At 42.4% G+C, this 26,499-nt stretch overlaps 1 protein-coding gene across 2 annotated transcripts in view; it reads left to right on the forward strand.

Moving 5' to 3' along the window:
* Nucleotides 1-26,499, forward strand: part of Dock1 (dedicator of cytokinesis 1) — a 512,909-nt gene that overhangs the window by 108,076 nt on the left and 378,334 nt on the right. For both annotated transcript variants that reach the window (XM_050136678.1, XM_050136679.1), the window contains exons 20-23: nucleotides 824-913; nucleotides 1,233-1,333; nucleotides 6,504-6,638; nucleotides 22,395-22,503. In XM_050136678.1, the coding sequence (XP_049992635.1) occupies nucleotides 824-913; nucleotides 1,233-1,333; nucleotides 6,504-6,638; nucleotides 22,395-22,503 (435 nt within the window). The remainder of the gene's footprint in view (nucleotides 1-823; nucleotides 914-1,232; nucleotides 1,334-6,503; nucleotides 6,639-22,394; nucleotides 22,504-26,499) is intronic.

The raw sequence follows: 26,499 nt of genomic DNA on the forward strand, positions 1-26,499 counted from the left end.
CTGCCACCAGAGATCACACCACTTCAGTATAATCTAGTCTAGTCCATTTTCAACCTTCTTTAGAGTGTGGGATTTGAATGCTCCTAGGGTAACATACCTTTGGCGTCTAACTTTCTTCTTAATTAAATGAATGCTGCTTTGCTTTCCTATTTGGCCATGCTTCTTTGAGTTTCAGTAGACTGTAGAAACAGTTTATTGATTCCTGGTACGGTATAAATACTTTCCAGCACACTGTAGCTTTCCTTGGCTGCAGAAATATTCTCCCATTTTCTTCTTGATGGCTTGGTTGGTAGAAGGTCTTTGCCTTTCTGAGCTGAAACCTGAAGCGCTGTGGGCTTCTTCCGGTCAATCATGGCCTCTTACACTTGGTTTGTATAGACGAATCTTTTATGTCCTTATGAAAATATGAAAAAGGAGGCCTGAGAAGGGTTTGTGGATAGAGTCAGGTGACATAGGGCATCTTCCAGCTCTGGTCTTCCTCCGCCTGGCCCAGGGTAACCTTCTTTTGTTTGCAATCCAATCATGTGAAATTTTGCCTTGTTCACAGGTCACCTTAGTAAAACTTTGGAAGTTAGTATTTTAACTACTTAATTCATATATTTATTGAGACAGGAGCTCACTCTGTAGCTCAGCTGGACCCAGGACTCCTAGTCTTCCTGCCCTAGTGTTGGGGTTACAGGTGTGTCCCACCATCTCTGGCTGTAAGTTAAAGTTGTATATCCAAGGCTGGGGAAAGGTAGATAAATGATCAGAGCCCATGGTTGTCCTAGGCAGGGGACGGAAGGATGCTGTGACTCTTCACTGACCTCTTGTGTCTTTACAGTTCCTGCAGGACACCCTGGATGCCCTGTTCAACATCATGATGGAGAACTCTGAGAGTGAAACGTTTGATACCTTGGTGTTTGATGCTTTGGTAAGGGGGCCTCCCTTTCATCTGCTCAGAGGGTGAGGTATTCTTTCATGCTACAGCCTTTGAAGGGGGAAGGGACCCGTCTCAGTCACCTTGAAAGCCTTGAAAGTGGTGGAGTCCATCAAAGAGGGACCCCAGAGGAGTGCAAAGGCGCTCTGACTGTGAAGCTATAGTTATGTTAATACCCCTGTGAGGGGTAGGGAGATCCAAACCTGGGCACAGCCTCAGTTGCAGGGACCTTCCCAGCTTATTTCCTCAAGAGGAAGAGTCCAGAATGGTTTTCCTTGTGCCACCCCTGAGACTGTTTTGGTTACGTCGACAGGTCTTTATCATTGGACTAATCGCGGATAGGAAATTTCAGCATTTTAATCCCGTTTTGGAGACATACATTAAGAAACACTTCAGCGCAACCTTGGCCTACACGTGAGTTCTCTCCTGCGTCGTTTGAAAACCAGTGCTACCTTCTCTGATGTCCAGGGTCATTTTCCCCTGCAACTTTGGCCTATAGCTACGTTTCTCAGCTCAAAGCTCTGGCGTATTTGGTAGCATTGTTTGTTTCTTAACAGACCTGAAAATCTTGTTGGAAGAGATCTGTGATAAATAAGCCTCATGTTCTGGAATGAATCTTCATTCTCCTCCCTACCTTCCATTTATCTTGGAAAATTTGTGTTTATGTTCGATGAAGCTGATCTATGGACGTGTGCTCCCTGTCGGCTGCAGCTCCCCAACAAGCATCTGATGAATGAATAAACGGATATGTTTCCATTTTGAGGATATTGGCCCTGTAGTGTGCATAAGATGCAGTTTCATTTGATTCAACCAGTCTCCTTCTTCCCTAAAGCATTTCTTCCTTTGCTTACACAAGTTTTAGCTATTAAACTACTTAAATACATCTATATATTTTTTTTTTCTGTCTGTCTGGGCCCTTTGTCTCTAACCCTGTCTGAGCACACAGCGGATGGATGGGGCCTGGGCCAGTAAGGCAGGTTACCTCCTGTTTGGTAACACGATTCTGGATGCAGGATACATGGGCTTAAATGACAACTCTGTCCTTTATGAATTGTGTGATCTTAGGCAATTTGCTTAACCTCTCTGGCCTTCAGCCTTTCTGTCTATAAAAAGAGAATAATATTGTAGTCTTGTTTGAGATTTTTAATGAGTTATTAGGGTGCTCAGAATAAACCCTGATGCTTAGGCAGCAAGCACTAAAGCAGTTGTTGGGGTTCGTTTACTTGCTCTTTCATGTTAGGATTTAATGACATGTATTCAAATTTTGAATTGTGTAATTGCATTGAAAATTAAAAAAAAAATAAGTCGCACACAGATCATTTCTTTAGGAACTTAGAATTTAGAGTCTATAAGATGAGGCCCCATCTATGGTTCTGAGAAGATCTTGTAAATGCCTGTGTTCTCTGCCCGTGGGTAACTGTGAACTCAAGGCCCAGGGCTATCAGCCTATGAAGCCAGTGGGTTGCACAGTCCAGTGTTGTGCTGCAGGTCCCTTCCCTGTCCTGCCTGCTTATGACAGGTGGTGGGTAGAGTCCCTGGCTAGCGTGGGAGCTGCAGAAGCTCCTGGAGCCTGCAAAGCAAGCTGTGATGAACCTTTTGTTAGTCTTCTGTTCATGTTTATTTAAAGCCCTCTGTTCACTCAGTGGAGATGCCCTGTACATTGGTTTATGGGACATTTTCTTATAGACTTTCTAGGAGAGAAATAGTTTGGAGTGCCTTCTTGTCCTACTGACCAAGCTTGGCTATTCTTGGATTGTGCATGTGGCCAGCTCATGCACGTAGCCGGATCTCCATATGTAAGCTGATTGCAAAGTTTTCCTTCCAGCCTTGACTAATCGGCTGTTTTGAGAGTAGCCTTCCTACTTTTGAGAGCAGCGCTGAGTTCTGCCTGTAGGATCTACTGTCTGATGTGAGCCTCAACCTTGCTGAGGGTTGGTATCCTGATTGGAGGAAAAAATGAAAATGCAGAAGTTTGGGGCTCGGGGTGTATCTCTGTAATGCTTGCTTAGCATGCCTGAAGTGCTTCGTTCCAGTCCCAGCATCTTATAGCCTGGTTGTAATGGATCTCACCTGTAATCCCAGCACTCAGAAGGTGGAGTTAAGAGGATCAGAAGTTCAGACTCCCGGGCTACCTAAGTATGAAGACAGCCTGGGCTATATGAGACCCCATTTGAGAAAAAGTGGTGTGTGTGGTTGGGTGTGTGTTTAGTTTTTGGGAAATCATTCATCAGGAGAAATTAAAGCTCTATTTTATCTTTAAGCTTAGATGAAATAGAGATAAGAATCAGTACCCTCCTGTTGTGTCTGTGCTGTCTGCTGAAAGACATGTGTTTTGGAAAATAGGTATTTGTACTACATTTTGATAAACTGCCAATCCATTGTTTTCTACATTAACTATAAAAGTAAGTTAAAAAGGTAAACCTATATGTAACTAAGTTACTAAAAAAATAGGACCCCACATGTTTTACATTGCACTTGAAATAGTAAAATCCTTTTTTCCTAAGAGTCTTAAAAGTTTTAAATTGTATGTGCATATGGCTGTAATTGTTTGCGAATGGGCATGTGAGTGCAGATGTTCGTGGAGTCCAGAAGAGGGCGCCAGTTCTGGCATGACAGGCAGTTCTAAACTGCCCTACATGGCTCTGGGAACCAAACTTGGTTACTCTGGAAGAGCAGAATGTGATCCTAACTACTGAGCCATCTCACCAGCCTTTAAAATCGTGATTCTAAGGAACTTTGGTTACTAAGCAATGAATCTGACTATTCCAGATAGTATGTGTCTCTGACTCACCAGTGCTGGTGCTGCAAGCACGTGCTACTACAATGCCTGACTTTTTAAGATGGGTGCTGGAGATGGAACTGAGGTCCTCCTGCATGTGTGCCGAGCCCTTGATGTACTTATCCATCACCGCAGACCGTACGCTGTGCTATTTTTGCTTGTTTAAAATTCCGAAGTTGGCCTGGAGAAATGGCTCCATGATGACACATACATTGTGCTCCTGAAGGACCTGAACTTCATTCCTAGCATCACATGGTGACTCACAACTGCCTGTAATTCCACTTCCCTATAATCTGATGCCTCCATGGGCATCTATATATATATAAACTGGTGCCCCTTCCACATACACATAAATAAATCTTTAAAGATAATGAAATTTAAAAACTTTTTCATTGCTTCAATAATGTACATTATATAGAAAGTGTCATTTTATAAGTTCAGGCGTGTTTTTTTTTTTTCCTTGTAGCCACTGTTGGGGACAAGATATCTGTGATGTATTGCTATCCCACAGGCCCCTCTTGCTCTCAAAGAAGTAGCTACGTTCTCATTTCTGTGTCACAGCTCTCTTTTGTCTTCTCTTGTACATCATCTACTCTTGTGCATCTGGCCTTTCTCCTTCAACATAATGCTTTTGAGATTTGTCCATATTGCTGTATTTTTCATTGTTTGAATTGGGTCCTTTTGTATTTCTTAGTTGTAATGGATCCTCCCTTGATTTGTTCAGTCATTATTGAATGTTAATGGGCCGAGGGCTGCTAGTTTCCTGGTATTCTGCAGAAAGCTAAGAAATCTTCTTGTGTTTTATAGACACAGTATACATTTTTCTTTGGTGAACACTTGGAACCGAATTTGCTGGACTAGAGAGACACATATACAGCTTATGAAATTATGGTCCCACTTTGCACTTCCTTTAGCAACTTAGAAATATCACTTTGCATTGATTGGCAGGGTGTGGCCGTGGTTGCAACTCAGTCGGTAGACTGCACAGAAGTTGGGGCTTGAGCCTCAGCACATTATAAACAAGGTCTGATAGCAAACACTTGTAATCCCAACACCCTGGAGGTGGGGACCAGGGAGCAGAGGTCTAAGGTTGTTCTCAGCTGCATAACAGCAAGTACCCAGGCCATAAGAGACCTTGCCTTGTAGCCCAAACAAACAAGACAACTCCACCAATCTACGTTAGTGGTGATAGATCCCCCTGTCGGGCCTCTCCCTTTTTGTACATAACAGCTGATCAGTGTTCTATTCTCTTTCATAATTAAATTATTTATACAGCTCAGGTGATTGCATTGCTCATATGTTTTACTGCTTCAGACAAAGCTGAGGCAAATGTTACTGAATACATCTGTAATTGCTGCTTTACAACATTTCCTCAAAGGGAAGTTGCCGATGTCAAAGGATTTGAATATTTTTGCTTGTATCTGGCATCACTGATAAAATACCCTGATAAATGTTTGTTGGTTTCCCTCCAAAGAGTATTGCTCTGATTTATCCCCTCATCTTGTCTTCACTTGGCTAATATTGTAGTTGTTATTTGTTTACATACTGTATTATTTACTTTTTCCCCCATGGGCTGGGGCTTGGATGCTGGGCCTGGCACCTGCTGAGGGCATCCTCCGACTTAGATGCTTTCTCATCCCTGTCTGCTTTTAATTACCATGTATTTGTTTATTAATGAAGTTGATTATTTTTCAAATTTTATTTCTCAAATTTTGTTTTAAATTGGACTTTTCATATACCCTGAAGTTCTGAATCAATCTGTTACCATTTGGACTCTCTGGTTATATGCAAAAAAAAGGAAATTTTAAAGCTTTTTCCTATGCGAACAATTTTGTAAAACGATATCTCTGGCTAGGTGTGGTGGCACATGCCTTTTATGCTGGCACCCTTGAGGCCAGCCTGGTCTATCAGTGTCTCAACCTTCTGATGCTTCCACCCTTTAATACAGTTCCTCATGCTGTGGTGACCCCAACCAGAAAATTATTTCATTGCTACTTCATAACTGTAATTTTGATACTGTTATGATTTGTAATATAAGATATCTGATCTGCAACCTCCAAAGGAGTTGAGAAAGGGTCCAAACCCACAGGTTGAAATTTGCTGAATAGTCCCAGGACAGCCAAGACTACATAGAGAGACTTTCTCAAAAAGCAAAAATAAGCAAACAACTTCACTCCACCCCAATAAAAACTGCCAAAATCCTTAAGATGTTATGAATTATAGTCTCCAAGTGTACAATTCATTTGTATTTATTTCCCGTTATTTATGTCTGTCAGGGATGGACAATTGGGAAAATAATTCTGATGAATTTGTATGTGCTATGATTTGTGTAACTCTTTCATGTTATTGAGTTGTTTCACACTCCCAGTTTATAAATATGACCCTGAGAAGAACAGTTATTATTTTTTTTAAATTAAGTGTTTTGGGGGAATTCAGTTATTAAGAAATATATCATCTACCTTAGAAATCTTATTTTCATCCTCTTAATAGGGATCCTTAGGAAATGCATTTAAAATTTTGTGCTGTTTATTTGGAAATTACCACCCAACAATTTCCTATTTCCTTCAGTATAAGGCCTTTAGTTGACACAAAATCAGCTAGGCTGTAGAGAAGTGGTGCCAAGTGAGGAACCCTTTCGTACCACCCCTTTAATATTCTTACACTACCGGGAAGACATTTTATCAGGTGCCTTGTCTGATTAGAAAGCTTTATGAATATGCATAGATTCATAAGTGGAAACCTGAGTAAAAATGTCGCGTTGGGATTTCTGAACTCTTGATTGACATATGTTTCCCTTGGCACTAGGAAGCTGACCAAGGTGCTACGGACCTACGTGGCCAGTGCTGAAAAGCCAGGAATCAATGAGCAGCTGTACAAAGCCATAAAAGCCTTGGAGTACATCTTCAAGTTCATCGTGCGCTCACGGGTACTCTTCAACCAGTAAGTGTTCAGCCAAGGCCTGGGCAGATCCTCACTTCTCTCCTGGTTTTCCTTCCCTCTTTCTCTCCTCTTTGTCCTCCTCTGTGTGCTTGGCTTCTCCTTCTCCTCCTTCCCGCTTCTTGCCTTCTGTTTGGGCCTAAGCTTTCACAGATGGAGGGCAGGGGTGCATTTGCCCACGCTGACCCTGACTGCTTCCATAGCCGCCCCTGCAGAGTGCACTGTTCAGAGGCTCAGGAGTGTGCCTGTGAGCCAAACATTGTCTGCTGAAAGCCTTTGGAATGCTTCTCACGCAGTGCTGGGCATCCACCAAGGGCTTGGCAGAACTTTTCAGTAAATCTTCATAGAGCAAAAAGCCCCACAAGAGCAAACAAAAATGAAACAAGCAATGAGAAGAAAAAGCCAGAATCAAGTTGTACAGCCTCACACGAGAGCACCGTGGGGATCCCGACCCCTTTTCTCCTTCCCATAGAATGCTTTGTTTCTATAGATACTGGAGCACCCTCGGGCACTCTGCCTAATGGCAGCTGACCACCTTTAGAGTTAACTTTGAACCTGAAAGCAAGTTGGGATATTTATGATTTGATCGTCTTTGGAGAATGCTGGTTGCTTATAAATTGATATTTCTAACCTCCACCGTTGTGCTGTTAAAATAAAATCACTTTGTGGTCTCCCCCAGTATCTCACACTGGTAAAAGAGATGTGGAGGAGGATAGTTTGGGTGTAGGGTGTGGATGTGGAATCTGCTTATTTTTGGAGAGTGCCATTTTGTGGGTGACTGGCAGGGAGTGTTGTGAGCACATGGCGGCTGTTGGAGATTAATTGATCTTCTTGTGGTAGGTTTCTACCCAGAGAGCAGAGATGGGCTTTGTGAACCCATCAGTCAGAGACCACAATGGGGCACACCACAGGTGATTAGCGAGAAACGGGCATAAAGTTCACTGGACCCCTGCCAACATCCTCTTCCTTCCACTTCACTTGCTTGTAGCGGATGTGTTCATAAGCACCAAGAAGAGAGGGAAAGAAAACATAAGGAACTCCACGAGCGTGTCAGACAGTGGTGGTCAGAAATGGTGACTGGGCAGCCAGCCCTCCCTGTGCTCTTGGGCACAGAACTGAGTGTGCTCCATTCACTCTGGGCATTCCATGGTCAAGCCAGTAGCCATATGAAGACCCCGGTTGGAGGGCCACTATCTTGTCCTTGATCAATATCTCAAAGGCATGCTCTTTCTTTTAGCTTGCTGGAGATTGGCATGGCACTTCATGTAGACAGATTGTCTGTTTTGGGCTGTTTAAGCTGGTAATGGTTTTCTCGCTGGTTGGTGAGAATGGGAACAAGGTAGACGTGCCTGTGCTTTCCTGTGTGTTGTCTGGTTTTTATTTTCCGTCATGCCGATTATGTGACAGTGAACACTGTGGCCCCTGGAATCTTCATTTTTAATTATTTTTCCCAGTGTGCCCCTCCCGTCTCTGCACATATCATGACTGCACATACATACATGCATAGATCTGCCCCTCCCCCTCTGCACATGGCTGCACATGCATACACGATATGTGGCTAGTGAACACCTTGCTGGAGTTGGTTCTCTCCTTCCACCATGTGGTTTCTGGAACTCTTACCAGGTGATCCCTCTTGCCAGCCCCCCACCTTTCCTATTTCTTTAAATTCTCCCATTACAGTATATGGGTGGAAAAAAAGAAGACCCATGAGAGGTGATGTGGCTTTTATCATGGTTGGCCTGGAAAATTTTCATCTTGCCCAGTGTCTGATCCATGTGCTGCCAAGTCCGGGATTTGGTGATGTGTGTCTTCCCTGCAGCTGCAGTGAGGATGTCCTCATGCCTCAGAGATTCACAACAGCAGCCTGTGTATTTGGTTTGTGATAGCACACGACTCTTTTGCACAACAGGGCTGTGTTAGAAATGACCGTGGCTACTCAGTCCACTGAGGTCAGCCAGGGGCACCAGGAGCAAATGCTCTGCCTCACTTTGGTCCTTTTGAAGCACAGAATAGGAACACAGAGTTGCAGGTGTAAGCTCTTGGAACCATGGTTGTCTCTCAGATTTATTTACTTTGATTCGCCTTGTGGTGGTCAGCAATATGATTGGCTGCTTCTCAACCTTCAAAATCAACTTTGATGGCTTCACTGGGTGAGGCTTCTGTCACCCACCCAGCCTGCAGCCTGGGAAAGATCGGCTCACATTCGCTTTTCCCTGGTGTCCTCATGTTCTCAGCATCCAGTATCTTTCTCTCCTATTATCTTTAGAGACTGTCTCTTTTTCTCATGATCTCAAGGTTCCTCTGCTTTTCCTGGCATGATACCTACAGTTGAGGAAGTTTGGGCTGTGGGGTGTGCAGCTATGCCAGGCTCTCTTAGGAATGCTGTGTTTTATTCTCATCTCGTTGACGAATGTTGTTACATGACAGCCCTATCTTTAAGCTCCAGTTTGTATATATTGGGCAGATAGTCTCCACTCTGTTTTTCATACCTTCAACTCAGAGTATCTGTTGCTTTGAATGCTTCGTACTTCCCTACTTCATCTCAGGTTCTGCATTATCTTCGTGAAAGCTCTGGGGAACTTTTCTTTCTCATTCCAGACTCTCGCCTCCAGCATCTCTGTGATTTTAAGTCATTGGAATACTAGATGCCCAACAGAAGGATGGATTACTAAAAAACACACAGCTGCCTGTAGGAACATGATGTTAGAATACCACTTCTGCTCTTTCTCTTCTCAGATACTGACACATGCTCTTGGGTCACTGTCGTGAGCCACATGGGACATCTCACATGGGAAGTGAGTCTACACTGAAGGGTGCTACCACATCCTCTTCTCCACCCCTTCCTCCTTCTCTTCCTTCTGCCTGGCATTCACAGAGCCTGGCTTCAGGCTCTTGCTGTGAACCTCTTCCATCCTCAAAAGGTATAAGAAGAGATTGTCTTCAGCTCAATGGGCTCTGATTCTACCATGACTTTCCATGTTGTCTCTCTCTGGTACTGGACCCTAAACTTTCCTTGGAACCTCTCCCTCCCCTTGCTGTTGCCTCTTTGTCTGCCCATGATATTATATCTGATAGTCTATCTCAGTGTCCTTTTGAACTGCGTGCCCCAACTAAAACCTGACACCGAACCTTGAGTATGTCGCAGGAAGTACCCCGTTTAGGAGCTCAGGAATTCCCTCTTTCCTGGGCTGGGCCCTCAGGCTGCCTCTCTCCCATCTAAGTCTCAACAGGAGCTAGCCTCATCACTGTTGTTTTGAACTAAGTCTCTTTCATTCTGTTTTACCAATAAAGATGCTAGAGTGAAAACCTGCTAGTTCAGAGAGACTATAGACAGTGCCCAGCTACTTCTTCCTCTGCTGTCATCCCAGATGAAAGCTTTCTCTTATGCCATCTAAAACAAAAACTCCTCTGACCGGATGTCCTTCCCTTCTTCTCTCTCTCTCTCTCTCTCTCTCTCTCTCTCTCTCTCTCTCCCCCTCTCCTCCTCCTCCTGACTTCCTCTTGCATTCTATGGTTTTTTTCTGTTGACTGATTGCTTGCTCTGCCTCTTGACCTATGGTTGACTTTATTTAATTCTGGGTACAGTATTCAAGTGGAAAGCTTTTAGATTAAAGGTATACATTAGGGCTGAGCCACACCACAGCCAGAAGCATGTTTTTCCAGTAAATAACTCAACCTCAGGGTTCAAAGTGTAATCAAATATCCTGCAACACACCCCAAACTGAATTTCTTTGCTAGAAATAGCATGCTCTTTCTAAGAGCTAAGATTGTCCAGGGCACAAGTTGAATGTCAGCTATCTCTAAGAGACGGTGAAGTCTTTCATGGCTTTCTTTACTGACTCATGGGGGTCACAGTGATGTCCTGATCACCCTTGTCTTTCTCCTTTCCTTTTTGCTTCTCTCCTTTGTTCCTTTCCTCTTCCATATATATGTAACGAACTCGAGTCCTGTCTGTGTCACCATTTTCACAGCCTTTCCAACTCCTTCTTCATGTTCCTGAGTGTGGCTTTTAACTGCCCACCAGAATTTTGGGGAGATGAAAGAACACATGTACCTTTTAGAATACGAAGTGCACTTGTGGTCATATGGAGTAGACACAAGACATACCTCTTTTGCATATCTAATGGCTGAAGACTGTGAGATGCTTTGGTATCTCATGGATTCCACAGGCTGGAAAATGGAAAAGCTCGTGCCCTTCCTGTCAGAGCTGCTTCTGCCAGAGGCTTCCTTTCCAGCCCACGACAGCATGATGTCTTGTCCTTCCACAACATTTGCCTTTGACTTCAAGGGCCTGATTGAGTCTTGCCCCGTTCCTGTTTTGAATGGGTTACTTGAAGAGGAAAGAGCCTGGTACCCCAGGCAGGTGTCTGGAGTGCCTTGCTCATCGGCAGTTCTAAGCAGGTCTCATGTGGGATATTTTCAGTGGGGAGAAAAAGAAACCCGCGTTCTCATTTTCTTACCTGCAGCACACTCATTACCTTGGGAGAAAAGCAGCTGTGCTCACAACTGTGCTTGATAAGTGGGGTTTTTTGTTGTTGTTGTCTTTTGTTTTTGTTTTTTTTTTCAGTTGGAATAAACTTTTCGGGTCTATTCTTTTGCTTCTTTCAAAATGGTCTGCTGCATTTTCAAGTATAATAGAGTTGCTGTGTTAAATTCTGGTATAATTGTGATTAATTGTTCTTCCCGAAGAACAAAGAGATGAAATTCTGGAGATAGTGATGCTCACTGTGCTGTCTCACGGCCTTTCTGTGGTGCAGGCCCATCTCATACTCTTTGTTCTAGTTAGGGAGCTCTTTTTGTCTTTAAATGAGAATGGCAGTTCTGGCCCAAACAAATTTGGTTCATGGTGAACTCAGAGAAAGACTCCAGGCAGCCAGAGGCTCCTCTCGCTCTGTGTTTTTTCTGCCGTCTGTGTGGGTGGACCGTATTAACTAGAAAGCCCAGAGCAGACATCCTTCATCAGACCTGCTGAATGCTGGGCTGTGCCTGGCTATTGCTTGTCACCTCGACTGCCTTTTGTGTGCTGTAGTCTCTGCTTGTCATCTGGTGTTAAGCTTTGTGAATAATTAGTTATTGATCATGAATAAGTTATGCCGATCCGTCTTTGTGCTCTCGTTCTTTGGGTCACAAAATAGAACGTAGTTCGTAGACAAAGAGCCTGTCATTGTTCCTTGTTAATGAATTCTTATTGAAAACAGCAAGGAATGAGGAGGTCTTACTCATCAATTTATTTATTGATACGTTTCTGGATTTCTTCTTCCCATCCTTTCCTCTATTTCGAAGTAGGTCAAATGAGTAACTCTTCTTGGTATATTTGATAAAACCAGGATGGAAAGTTCTGGAGACTTCCTGCTGATGTCTCATTACAGAGAGACAAGTCAACGGAGTCACTGCACAGTGTAAGCATTCGTTAGGCTACACATAGTTGCTAAGAGAGCAACTTATTATTAAAATGTCATCCATGAGAGGTTCTTTGTAAGGTGTCAAATATTTTAAAGGCTCGTTCACTATGCTTTATAGTTTTTGAAACAGTTATTGTTAGCCTACAGGTTTATAACTATTGCCTGTTTTATGGATTTAGGTCTTCGCTGACATGAAGGTTTTCCCCTAGTGTTTTACTTAGTGTGTACATTTCTTTCTTCTTTTATTTTCCAACTCTCGGTGTTTCATATTTCAGATATTATTTTCACCTTTCCTAGACTTGCTTGTCATTCATAATGTAGGTTAGTCTTGAACTCATGCTGAGCCTCTTGTCTCAGCCTCTTCAGAGCTAGGATTACAGGCTTGAGCTTCCATGCCCCACTTAAGGTATGTCTTTTTATAAATAGCATGTATGCATTTTTATTTACCAGTCTCACAATTCTTTAAATTTATCATCTTACTTGTTTACATATAAGGTTGTGAGGTTTTAGATTCTATTTCTCACCCTAAATTAAAAACATTAAAAGCAGATGTTTTCTAAAGTAAATGGTATTTCCTTGACCATAGCATTGGAATGAGGAGGGCAGATGGTTGTAGTGAAAACACAAGTCATGTTAAACTGTGGACATCGTTAAAGAGGACGAGGCGAGGGGATGTTTTGAAGGTACAAGTAAGTAAGATTGCCTAGATATTTTGGTATAACTCTCTTTGGCTACAGTAAATAAATATACAGGCATAACCTCAGTCCAGGGTCGCTGCCTGAATGGATATCTTGGTAGATTTATACAGCTTTGTTACCGTCCCTCACACCTGATGTGTTAGTTTCTGTGGGATGTTCATGCTGAGGACATTCCCTTCATAGTCTCCAGCTTTAGGTACTTTGGAGAAATAGGGTCTGCATAGGAACTACATTTTGATTTTGACAACTTTTACATTTTCATTTTAAATAAAGATTTTTCTCCTTAGTATCTGTTCATCAACAGCCCTGTAGTTAGGCTTTGATTGTAAATTGTCGCATGCACATTGGTCTCCTGGGTGCTTGTTTGGTCCTATGTCAGAGGCAGAAGTGATTGGTGCCTAGGAATCAGTGTCCTACCCTTTTTGACACAGGGGAGTCACCTTTTCTGGAGAAGCTCCCCTGGAGTCTGTCGATGAGTTCTATTTGTTAAGAGAAATCCACATGCGTCGGTTTAAGGGGTATCACGGATTTATTAAGATATAAAATGGGGGAAATGCACTCACAGATAGAGGATTATGGTAAATCCAGTTGCAGAGTCCTTGGAAAGCTGGGGACTTGTCACTCGCTGCTTCGTGCTGCCTGACTCAGTCTTCAGCACCCAAGAGAGCAGGACCACCCTCCTTCCTTCCGTATAAGAGGTCACCACCTCTGTCTGCTGGCCAGATAGCCCAAGATCATGAGCCAAATGATTATCCACTATATCCATTCCTCTGTGTTTTTTTTTTTTTAGAAATGGTTATCTTTTTAAGCAGTGGGCTTGCAACAAATAAACAAAACAGAAAAGATTCAGTAAATATAAAGGCATAGGAAGTTTGAAAATAAAAATGAAGAAGGAAATTCCATTTGCATATAGAATTTGGAAATGGCATGGATCATTAGACTTCTAAGAATTTTTGTGATCCTCAGTACAGTCACATCAATAATCAAACATCATTATAAAAATAATCTTTATTCGTGTGACTAGAGTCACAAATCAGATTTAATCACTTTAAGAGCAATACATAAAGGTCTTTAAAACCAAGAGACCGCAGGCTGTCAAGGCAGCTCAGAGGCTACTGCACTTGCTCGTCTTCTGAGGACCCAAGTTCAGTTCCCAGAAAGCACACAACAGTTTACAACCATCTTTAAGTGCAGTTCTAGGGCATCCAATGGTTTCTTCTGGCCTCTGCCGACAGCACACACACACGGTTCTCATACATTTATGTAGGCAAAGGATAAGCTTTTTTTAAAAAAAAAAAAACCAGAACAGATGTCACAGAGAAAACAGTCATTAAGATTTAGCTTTCTGTGAGTAAAAAACTAATGCAGACGGCAGAAAAATTATCTAGAAAATAATAAGTCCTTGTACCCTAGTCCAGTTTTTGTAAATTTTACCAGAAACAGATATACATTTAAAACTAATTTGTTTAAAAAAGAATTGTGTTCAGGCTTTACTGCAGTGTGTAGGTTCAGGTTTGGAAAATATTGTAAATGCTTTATGACCTCAACCACGCACAAATTTCCTTTTGTGAGCTCTGCCCTCCCCAGACCTCCAGCTTGCAGACTATGACATGCTCAAGTGTTCACTTTGACCCTTTCTTTCTCCTCACTTTAGAACAAGGCCCGTTCTACTGCTGAACCCGAGCTTCATGTTTGTAACACAGAATCCTCTTATCTGAACAGAATTCTCTCTTCTCATCCTCACTGAAAATGTCTCTTCCTCCTCACAGTCCCCTTGGTCTCTTCCTTTCCTGCTTCCTGGCTCCACTTTGGCTTTGCTTCCTTTGTTAAATTGATACTTTTTAGCAAACCTCTAAAATCTCTACATTTAGACAATTACTGTTTTTCACAATGAAAGAATGAATTTTATGCCCTACAGGTTTTCCTCATCAAAACATGCTTTTCCCCCATGTTATTCTTCCTATATAGAATTACCTACCCATCAGTTTGAATCTGAAACGCTTAGGTAATCATTTTTGTAGTGAAGACCAGAGAAATCTACCTTGAATTTTTCCATACTCTAATAATGTATAAAATGTATATTTTAATAGATACAGTTATGTACTGTGTTGTAATGATTTAAAAAGTCAAGGAAACCTCAATTTATATTTAACTTATTTTTATTATTTTAGCTTACATTGAAATCATATAGTTTCCTTTGTATACTTGATGGCATTTGTAGACTTTAGCTTATGTGGCTAATTTATTTTTAAACATACCATTTAACATTCACCTAATTTATTCCTTGATTACATATGAAATTGGAGATGTTACTTATATAGTCTTTATTTTCAGCTCTTAAAGTTAAATAGCTGTGTTTAATGTGCAGGAGGCAATAGACATTACATTATCTTTTTATTTGTGTATTTATTTTTAGGTTAAAGTTATGGTTTGATTTCAGTATGTAGCAGAGATAATTACAACTTGGCCAAGCCATTAAGTCCAGGTCAAGGTGTGTGCTAATCCTGGCAGTCATCTTTATTTTTATTTTGTCAAAAAATTTATGAGAATAGGATAGTCAAGTAGTAATGTAAATTTATTAGTTTATAAGAAGATAGTTGAATGAAAATTATATTTATGATAGAATGGAACAAGTTAAGGTCACCCATTTACGTCAGTAAACTTTTAGATTTTTATTTGTAGTTTTATGAAGCCTGAGACCAAATTGTTCAGCCTCAGCAGTTCTCATAGCTTACGGTTTTCAAATAAACCTTCTCTACTTTTATTGTTTTTTTTTCCCCCTTTTATTTTTCGTTCATCTCAAATGAACTTAGGAGGGAACACTTAGATGTTTTCATTTTGGCTAGAAGTGAGTGAAATAAATTGCCAAAATCCCTTGAATAACAAGATCATTTTAATGTGAGGGGAAAAGGTGGGTTGAAAATAGAGACAAAAAAGAAGAAATTAGAACAAAAACTTAACCTGATTATTATGTTTATTGTATAGTTGCAGATTAAGAATAATCATAACAGTGTTGACATGAGAATTTTAATCAGGCATGCACTCAAAAGATGTTTTTAGACACACAGAGGCAAGAGAGATTTACCACCACCCTCATAGATGTGATCCACAAATTCAGGTATTTTAAAAACAAGGGAGAAACCACCGCTGTAGTTGCTCTTGTTAAAGCCATTCCCCTGGATTGCAGGGTCAGCCAACCCTGGCTAGGTTAGCTCTGCCCTGAGCTGTTGCTGGGACTCAAGGAAAGAAAATTACCTTTATGCAATGTCATCCCCAAGAAAAGTGGCAGCGCCTGGTCGAAGAGCCTTTATAGAGTTCCACTTCAAAGACGATTCATGGCTTCGTGGAGTATTGCCTTCCTTAGGGGAGGAATCCTTCCAATGAGTAAAATCAGTGGGTGGCTTAACCAAAAAGTGGGAATCTTGATCTCATGAGTCAGAAAAAGCCATGTTATAGAAATGGAGAATACTACAGGCTCCATATAGGGTCTGCTGGAGTTGAATATTTGCTCCACAGGGATATGTTGTCACCACATGCAACAATTTAAAAGAAAAAAATACTTGACATCCACCCATTCTTCCATTTATGTATGTATGTATGTATGCATGCATGCATGTATGTATATATCTGTCATCTACTAGCTAACATCTGTCTGTCGTATGTATCACATCCTTCACCTATCATCTATCTCATCTACCTATTGTCTTTCTCTTAACTCCTAATCGTCATCTCTCTACCTGTCTCCCTGTTTGCCCACCCATCTCTTCATCCATCCAGGTTAGTTTCATATCTCAACCTGATACAACCTAGAGTTATCTGAGAAGGAACCTCAGTTGAAGAATTGCCTCTATTAGATTGTCCTGTGGCCATGTCTATGAGTTACTCTCTTGTCAGTTGATCTAGGACAGTGGCTCTCAACCTGTGGGTTGTGACATCTTTGGAGGTCAAATGACCCTTTCACTCAATAGTCTACAACCATCTGTATGTCAGATATTTACATTACGATTCGTAACGGTAGCAAAATTACAGTTATGAAGACGCAATGAAGATGTTGTATGGTTTGAGGTCACCACAGCATGAGGAATTGTATTATGGGATCTCTGCATTGGGAAGGTTGAGAACCACTGGCCTAAGTCCACCCCACTGTGGATGGCACCATTCCCTGGCCAGGTGGTTCTGGGCTATCTCAGAAATGCAGCTGAGTGTAAGGCAGTGAGTGAGTCAGTAAACAGTGGTTATTTCTGCATGAGTTCCTGTCCAGCCTTCTCTCAGTATGAGCCAAATGAACCCCTTTCCCCTAAGTTGCTTTCGTCAGTGTTTTCTGATAGCAATGGAGAAGAAACTAGAATACTATTTATATGTTCTAGTTTGTCTGTTTATCTTTTCTGTATGTCATAGTTATGAACATATTAGTCATAGTTCTCTATCCATCTATCATCTCTATGTATATATTTATCTGTTTTCATTTATCCCTCTGTTTATCATTTCTCTATATTTTATCTATTTCTCATCCATTGATCTTTCATCTGTCTCTTACATCTATCTCTCCATCCATCTCTCCATCCATCCATCCATCCATCCATCCATCCATCCATCCATCCACATCATCTATCTGTATTAATTACTTTATTGTTGCTGTAATAAAACATCATTACCAAAGCAGCCTGTAGCAGAAAGGGTTTATTTGGACTTATGGTTCCAGTAGGTCAGACTCCATAATGTGGAGCATAGGCAGCAAACAGCAGGCATGGTGGCAAGAAGAACTTTTCAGCTTAAGTCTTTAAATGCAAGCAGGAATTGGGGTGAGAGAACTGGGAGGGGCTTGTACCTTTGAAACCTCAAAGCTTATGCCCAGTGACCCACTTCCTATTCTAAGGTCATACCTCTTAAACCCATCAAAGCCTCTGAGGAACATTTTCGTTCAAATCACTACATCATTGTGCTCCTTTCTCTCCCTCCCCTATATATCATTTCCCTATATCTGTCTGTCATCCCTCTAATCTACTTTGTTTTGTTTGACAGAGATGTGTAATGGTCTATATTTGGGACTAGCATTTCCATGGCATTACACACTCCTCAATAGCGTTGCACATCCCACTCTGTGTAATGGTCTTTATTTGGGACTAGCATTTCCATGGAAATAACTGAACACTGTAGTGGGAGCATGCTGCCACAGTAGACTGTAGACATATTCGGAGGTGGAGGCAAGGGAGTGATTTTCAAGGCCAATGGCATGGCATGGCATCGGATACTTGAAATGGTCGATTTTGGCCATGATGATTCATAGCAAGAGTGGGTGGCATCAATCTGAGATAAAGGAGGCAGGTGCTGGGCAGAGGCCCTGCATGGTGGTGTTGTGGCTGCTGTGCAGGTGTTGGCTTTCTGGTGATAACACTAGGTATCATAGGACCAACACCCCCCCCCCCCCCCCCCCCCCCCCCCCCCACCCACCCTTCCAGAGAAACGGCAGCTTCTGGCAGCACCGCATTCATCACGTGAGCAGGACAATACACGCGCAAGGCTCTCCTTCGGCAGCATAGGATGAGGCAAGATTAATGGGAAGCAGCCCTTTAATAGCTTCCAGGCCTTATTTTAAAAAAAAAACTTTGAAAATCATGTGTATGCATGTGTATCTGTGTCAAAGTAAGTCTATGAAGTTAGTGCTCAGGGATGGCTGACGAGGCTGCTGGAGTCTTTGGGTCTGGAATTCTAGGCAATTGTGAGTTTCTTGATCAGGGTGCCAGGACCAGAATTCAGGTCCCCTGCAAGAGCTGTGTCCTCTTAACCAACGAACATCTCCCCTACCATCTTTACTTGTTTTTAGTGGTTTACCACAGTGACTCTACATTGATCATCACAACTTGGGCATTTTTCACACATTTGTTTCTGTTGCTTTTCTTTGCATTTTCTCTTCCCCGCCACATTCCCCGCTTCTTCCTTTCTCCCCTTGCTTTCTTCAATACCAGCTAATGTTTTCTATTTTCCATCTTCTTTTCTGTTCTCTCAACGTGTTTAACATCCTTTAGTATTTTTTTTCATAACTATCCCAGATGGAAACATGCCTGCTAAATTTAAAGAATAATTTAAATTGCCATTACCATTCTCTTGGAAGTGGCCAAATCCAGACTAGCAGAAGACAGAGACTGTGTGTGTATTTTTTTTTTTGTCCTTGGCATTAATGTCGCCATGCACTTTCCTTTCACGTGTATTTTGAGCCTGGCCGCACATTGCTGTTTTGTATAGTCGGCGTTCATTGGTTGTGCTCTATGTATAGAATTGCTTTTCATCTCTCTTTTAACTTCACGTTCCCCTCAGGGGTCGTTTTCCTTCTGTCAGAAGAGTTCCCCTTAGAATTTCCTTTAGAAGAAATCAGCTACAGGCTTTGCGTATATGAAAATGATTTATTTCATGTCTGTGTTTGAAAAATACTTTCATTTGACACAGCCCTCCAGATTGGCACTTTTCTTCCTCCAGGTGTTACTCCATTTTCCTCTGGTTTCCATCATTTCTGGCGAGAAGTCTCTTTTTAGACTCACGGTTATTGTTACATCCTTAAAGATAGAGTAATATGTGTTCTCCCCTCTGGCTGCCCTCGAGGTTTGTCTCTGTGGTTATTTGCATAGGAAACAACCTATGTGGGCTGCATAGGAAGACGTTTCTTTGCATTTACTTTGCATTGAGTATTTGGGGATTGGGTTTGAAGTCTTTGATCACCGTTTCAATGACTTCCCTCCCTCCTGATCCTCCCTTGGTGCTGAAGCATCAGTAACCTGTGCCCTGCCTGGATCTCTCTGCTGTGCTCCCTCTTCCACACTCTCCTCTGTGTCTTCCTCCTTTGCCTGTGTTCTCAGTAACTTTTCTCTGGGTTGTCTGCCATTTCACTATTTTTGTTTCTTGCTGTTCCTAGACCCTAGTTAGCTCATACAGTAAATTCCTCATGTTGTTATGTTGTTTAAATAAGACTACATTTTTAGTCTTAAAAGTCCAAAAGATCCATTTGGGCCCTGCCATGATTCGCCTTGACTTCCGTTTTTCCCCCACCTTTTATTTTTTTGACATTCCATCATTTTATTTTTTCTAATACAAAAAGAAAAGATATTTTATTTTTACTTGGATGACTGCTTGTGTGTCTTGCTCTGTGTGTAAGCACATGTATGTGGTACCCACAGTGGCCAAAGAGGGTATTGAATTTTCTGGAGCCTGATGTGAGCTGCCATGTAGGTGCTGGGAACCAAACTTAGGTCCTTTGCGGGAGTAGCTGTACTCTAGACCACTGAGCTGTCTCCCTGACCCCCATTTTCTCTAATTTTGATGTTCCCATCAACTGACTACAAGAAATCTGCTGTGGGCCCATTCCTCTTTGGTTTGGCCATGGGGACCTTTTTTTTTTTTTTTTTTTTTTTTCTTTTTGAGATTAGTGAGTTCTGTTTGAAGGTTGGACTACATATATGTAAGACTGTGGAAGCTCCATACTGTATGTTTATCTTCCTGAGATGGCCCATCCCATCTTCTAGGCTGAGCCTCTTGGTCTTGTTGGAGACTATGCTTGGGCCTCACTGTGCTGTAAGTCTGGTGGTCATTTCTGTTGCTGTGGTAAAAATACTCCAACAAAAGACAACTTAGGGCAGAAAAACTTTGTTTTTCAATTCTAGGTACCAGTCTTATCATTTCTGAGAAGTCAAGGCAGGCTTAGCCATAGTCAAGAGCAAAGAGACAAATGCACCTTGTTTACTGTCAGCTAGCTTAGCTTTGTCTTATCCAATACTGTTCAGGAGCTCAGGCTGGGGAATGGTGACACCCACAGTGGGCTAGGTCTTCTCATCTCATACCAACTGATCCAAGTAGCCATGCGTAGACATGCCCCACGGGCCAAACTGGTGTAGGTATTTTCTTATTCAAACTGTCTTTTCAGATGATCCTAGGTTGGTTTTTAAAACTAGCAAAAGACTACATTTTAGGCTTGGTCAGTTTGGGCGCTTTGTTTCATGAGTTTAAGGTGAGCCATGTGCCTTGTATTCCTGATGAGCACAGTCTACATTTCATTTCCCAAGGTTTTCCAGTCTTCCCACTCAAGAACCTACTGTGTTTTTTTTTTTAATTGTATTTTATTTGTTGTGTTTTTGGAAGTCCCTTTCCTTGATTTTTGAAACCCAAGTTATTTCTTCTGTAGACAGTCATCAGCTCCACTCAGGTTTCTAGAAGTATCTCTTCTAGTGTTTAGTCTCTCATACCATGCAGCACCAGGAACTGGCAAGTGTCCTGAGGTGACAGAAAGTTACAACTTATTTATAAAAAATGGCATGTCTCAACATTCATGGAACCAGCGTACAAGATCCTCACCGTTCATTTAAAACATAAGTGAAATTCTTGACAATTTCCTGGCTTCCGTCGCCTTTTAAGTGACTGCACTTGTGTAGTGAGTGCCATTACTAAAAATAATTTTGAATTTACCATTATAATGTCATTTTCAAATCGTTACAGGATCCGGTTCTGTTTAGATAATTAGGTCCCCCATGTTAGTTCTATAACATCATGACACCTCCCAGGTATTTGCATCAGCACCCGCCTTGGTTTCTCTACCACCTGTGAACGGAAGTTCATGACTCTATAATTTTAATTGTTCAGTACATCATTCAGTCAGATCTCTGTTTGGAAACCTTTATTTACAAAACAGGTGCACTGGGTTGCAATTTCCCACTTTGTACGGAATTCCTTGCTTTGGAATGGAACTCATTTAAATGTAAGATTACCCCTGGGGTAATTAATTATCACCGAGTTTATGAAATTTTCCATTGTGTACAAGTTTCAGGTGGGGTATATTTTTAATTAGGCAGGAAATGCGTTTACATTAATAAAACATCTGAGTTGCTACATTTTAAAATGCAAATGCCACTCGCAGTAACTGCTAATAAATAATTTATAGATGGGACTTCTTTATGGTGAGCAGCATACATCAGCATCCGCGGAGCCGCCATACAGGAGCCTTATTGTCCATGTAAGGCGGAGCTGAAGATCTTGCCAGTTTTCTGGTCCCCGTTGTCTCTCAAATGGCTGCACTGATGCAGGGCCATTTCTCAACATAATTTCAAATTTACTGATATAATGTCACTTTTTTCAAATGGCTATGAGCTTGTCACATGTAGACAATTAACTGTCCTTCTGTTAGCTTTGTAACATTAGGATTTAGGAATACTAGCATAAGGCTTAAAGAAGTAGCTCTACAATAGAGCACTTGTCTGGATTGCGTGAGGCCTGGGCTCCATCCGCAGTTCCTTACATCAAATAATTAATGAATAATTGAAAGCCGGCACGAAGCATGTCAAGGGAAAATGTGTTTTTCTTTTAAAGCTAAATTGGTCCATCATATCCCCTTCCTTTTCTTTCTTCTGTCTCCTTCTTTCCATACTTCCCTTTGTATATTTTATGTCTGTTTTGTTTTGTGAAGTGTGTCAGGTTACCGGAAACCTGTATTGTAACTCAATAGTTGCATACCTCAGTAGTTGTGAATCAGTTCACATTCCCCTTTGGATGGATGCTGGAGATGGAACCTCATCCTCCCATGGGTCCCCCATCAGCTAGCTGCCTTCGTTACTGTGGGTACAGGGTGCAGGGCAGGAGCGTCTCCTCAGGTCCCCCACGGTGTCGTGTGTTTCTTGCAGGCTGTATGAGAACAAAGGGGAGGCTGACTTCGTGGAGTCCTTGTTGCAGCTGTTCCGGTCCATCAACGACATGATGAGCAGCCTATCAGAGCTCACAGTCAGGGTGAAGGTAAGGTGCCATCACGCTCGACCAGGCTCAGGTGGCGCCCCCCTGGGCTGACAGACTCTGACTCATGAGTGCAGTCTCCGTCTGTGTGCAGTAAGCGTTCATCTCCTTTCTCCCCAGGTGACTGAACTATTGCTTATCTCTTTGCTCTGTTCCAGAGGAGTTCTGAATGTACTTTATATAAATAGCGGGAAGTTTATTAAAGTCAATATAACAGCCAACTTGTCAGGGCATCTGGCACCTGAGGCTGTGGGAGGGATGCTGAGGTGGATGGAGCTTTAGTCAGACCTCAGGCTGTGAACAGGGGATGACTCCATTGTTCCTTTTCTCCTTCTTGTCTCCCATTTCTTTTTGTATGTGCTTGCATATGTGTAGGTGCACATGTAAGGTGTGTGTGTGTGAGTGTGTGCACACACATGCACACGTGCGCATGTGGAGGCCAGAATTTGACCTTGATGGTCATTCCTCAAGTATCTTCCACCTTGTTTTTGTTTGTTTGTCTTTATTATTATTATTTTTTTATATGGGGTTTCACTGACTGGCCTGGTATTTACTATGTGGACCAGGCTGTCCTTGAACTTACAGAGGCTTACCTGCCTTTGGCTCCCAGGTTTTAGGAATAAAGGCATTATGTCAAGCCCACTTTTTGTTTTTGAGACAAGGTCTATCACTGAACTTGGAGCTTGATAAGTAGGCTATTCTGGTTGATCAGGGATCATCCTTTCTGCGCCTGCTCATCTCTGAGATACTAAGTTTGCATCACTGTGCATAGCTTATATCTGTATCCTGACACAAACTCAGCACTTCTTGTCTTGCATAAAGGTGCCTCTAATCGTTGAGCCTTCTTGCTGGTCCCCCTAGTTTTACTTTTGTTTATAAAATAAGTTTTGTGGGATTGAGTTCAGGTCTTTATGCTTGCCAGCAAGCACTTGAGTGGCTGAGCTGTCTCCTTAGCCCCTCTTCACCCATTTAGTTATGATCTCCTTTTATTGTTCTGTTGTCCTTGGGAAGAAGGCTTGGGATTCCTCTAGGATTTACTGGCATGGAAACATCCCAGAGATTGGGTGTAGAGAGGCCCCAGGAAGCAGTCCCAGGCTCCTGCACCCTTGGGCATCTCTGCTCTGTGGATGTTTATGGGCTGATTTATGACCGAACAAGCTGTGCAGTGTGGAGTTTGCTGCCTGCAATAATCCCAGCAAGGAACAAAAGTAAACCTTCTGAGTGAGTCCTTGTAGCTTGACTCTCCATGCTGAAGCTGCTTCTGCTCTTCCTTTGTGTCCTTTGAGTGGATAAATTCAAATGAGTTCTTTGTCATTCTTGCGTTCAGAGTCCTCTCCCGGCTGTAAAGCTTTGCCATGCTGTCTATGATGGGGATACACGTGTTCAGAGTGGTTCCTCGTCACAGTCACCAAGGTGACTCTTCTGGTTAAGCAAGAGTAAAGCTGTGACTTCCCTTCTGCCTCCAAGGTGCTTCCTGGGCAAGCCTTGCTATCCCTTGCCCAGTTTTGACATGAATTTGCCCCAAATTGTTGATCTATGAGGAAAGCCGTGTCCTACATACATTAAAAGTTTTAGGTTAGTTGTTTTGACAATGTGATATTGCCCAAGGCTGTCTTCACCTTCCAGGGTTAAAATTAGCTTTTACAGAGGAATGCCATGGCATTTGAGGGAAACAGACACACATTGGGCAAGAATAGATAAAAAATAGTTTCAGAAAACTTTTGAGACCAGAAGTAATTTTAGTTGGCTAAATATATTCTTACGTGATTAAGTTTGATTGGGCTTGACTGGTGTCTGCCTGCTGCTGTGGAAGTCAAGTCATTTGTCAGTGGAACCCGGAAAACTTTCCCTCCGGTGTGTGTTTTATTGTAAGACATGGATGAATTCAGGGACGTTCATGCTTGCTGCAGGCCTTCCATCTGCAAGCTGGAAGCCGAGTTTCTTCATTCACTGATAATTTGGGATTGTATGATCTCGCCGCATTTGCTCTTTCAGCACTGCTGAATTAAGGGGCCTGGCTCACCTACTATTTTTATTCTTTCTGTTTTGTCGTGTTGGAACGGAAACAGCATCATGCGGTGTCTTAGGTTGAGAAAGTGTTTCTCTTACTGGGGCGGTTTTGAGGATTAAGTAATGTTTCCCAAAGGGCTGCCGGTGGTAGCTGCTTCCATTTGCTGGTGTTGTGGTGCAGGTCATGTGCATGTTTTCATGGTGCCCATGCCTGGAAGCGTGTGTATGTGCGTGCGGTGTCACTGTATGTCGATATGTAATAAACCGATGTGTGTGTGCATCTGTGTGGGGTGTGTGTGGGTGTTGTGTATGTCTGTGTTTCAATACACATGTGAATATATATGAGTAGGCACGTATGTTTTGCTGTAAGAGTGTGCGAATCGTGGTGTGTGTTTATTTCTCTGTGTGCATTCATTTTTAGTGCCTTTGCTGTATCTATGAAGCTGGAAATGGCTCATGAAAAATGCCAATCCTATTCCACATGATGTACTTAGGCGTTTCCTATCCTCTTCCAGTCTCCTTTAGTCTATTCTAGACTAACGTTTTGAGTAGTAAAATTGCTTGCTGGGAGGCTCTGTGTTTCAGCAAGAGCTGATGGATCTCAGCCTGCATTCTTTGGGGCTCTTTCCCAGCTTTCCTGTATAGAATAGTATGAATATATTACCATTGTTCTCTGCATTTTCTCCACTGTCTGTAGAGCCTCAGGCTCCTGCCAGTTGGGTATGTGGCCGGGACTGGAGTGAAGACTAATTGAATTTGAGGCTCCTGCCCTGAGAATGTACACAGGCATGTGAGAGTCTTTTTCCTTCCAGGGACTGTCCTTAGGGAGAAGCCCTCCTGTCTGTCCCCTTTGTCACCGTCTCCTGGTGCGATTTCCATCTGGCCTTCCTAAAAGGAGCTGCGTTGGAATGGTGCCGTTCTGTAATCAGTTGAACTGGAGTGGCCGCGTGGGTTTTGCCCTCCAAGAGATATGGTATTAATGTCGCTGAGAGAATCCCTTTTGCCTTGCGTCTAATGTCAGATTCTTCCGCACGGAAAACTTTTACTGCTGTTTGTCTACCTCCTTCTAAGCTGACATCTCAGGTTTTGTACTGCTTCTCACAAATTTCAAAGTTTATATATAGTTTTATTTTCTCCAGGAAAAAAAAAAAGTCTGAATGTGTGTGGAGCGATGACAGCTAACAGCCAGCTGTGGCCGCTTCCACACGAGAGGTCAGGCTTCGCAGAGCTCTGACCCTGCCCAGTGCTTCACGCGTGGTGACCGCAGTGCCCCTTCACACCTTCCCGCCCAGGCGCCTTCATCCTACAGTGGTGTGCCTTTCCTCGGCACGTGGAACGATCCCACGCAGACACAGATCTGCATGAGGACCCACGTGTGTACAGTGTCGTACCTGCGACATTGCTTCTAAGACTCCACAGAGTCAGGCGGAGACCCGAGATGCTCAGATCCCTTAGAAGAATGAAGTAGCATTTGCAAATAACCTTTGTCCTTCCTCTTCTATAGTCTTTTTTTTTTATTATTATTACTAACTTAATGTTTTAAGGAGAGGAAAGATTTCTTTGGCCTCATTGTTTGACAGCGCTCGGTTTACATCAAACCTTCTATTTGTATAGCTTATGTTACCTAATTCAGCATAAATGCCCTGTGAACGGTGATCCCGAGTAGGGGAATGATGAGAGGAAAATCTGTATATTTTTAGTTCAGACACATTTCCTCACATCTGGTTTTGGTCAGTGCTTTGTTAAAACCCTCTGATGTAGAACTTAAAAGTGGGCAGGGCTGACAACATGCAACATATGTGCTATATGTTTCTTTTTATACGGAGACTGTTCGGACTTTAATAGCTTCATCATGGATACACAATATAACCAATAATTTCCTGTCTTCTCCCAGCTCCTCCCCCACCCGTGTGTGCGCGCACATATGTGATTGCATGCACTTGTGAGGAGGACAGAAGCATAGGTACCCCTTGGAGCTAAGAGTTATAG

The sequence above is a fragment of the Alexandromys fortis genome, unplaced genomic scaffold (genome assembly GCF_014885135.2).
Source record: "Alexandromys fortis isolate MF-2015 unplaced genomic scaffold, M_Fortis_MF-2015_v1.1 scaffold_3, whole genome shotgun sequence".
Lineage (NCBI taxonomy): Eukaryota > Metazoa > Chordata > Mammalia > Rodentia > Cricetidae > Alexandromys > Alexandromys fortis.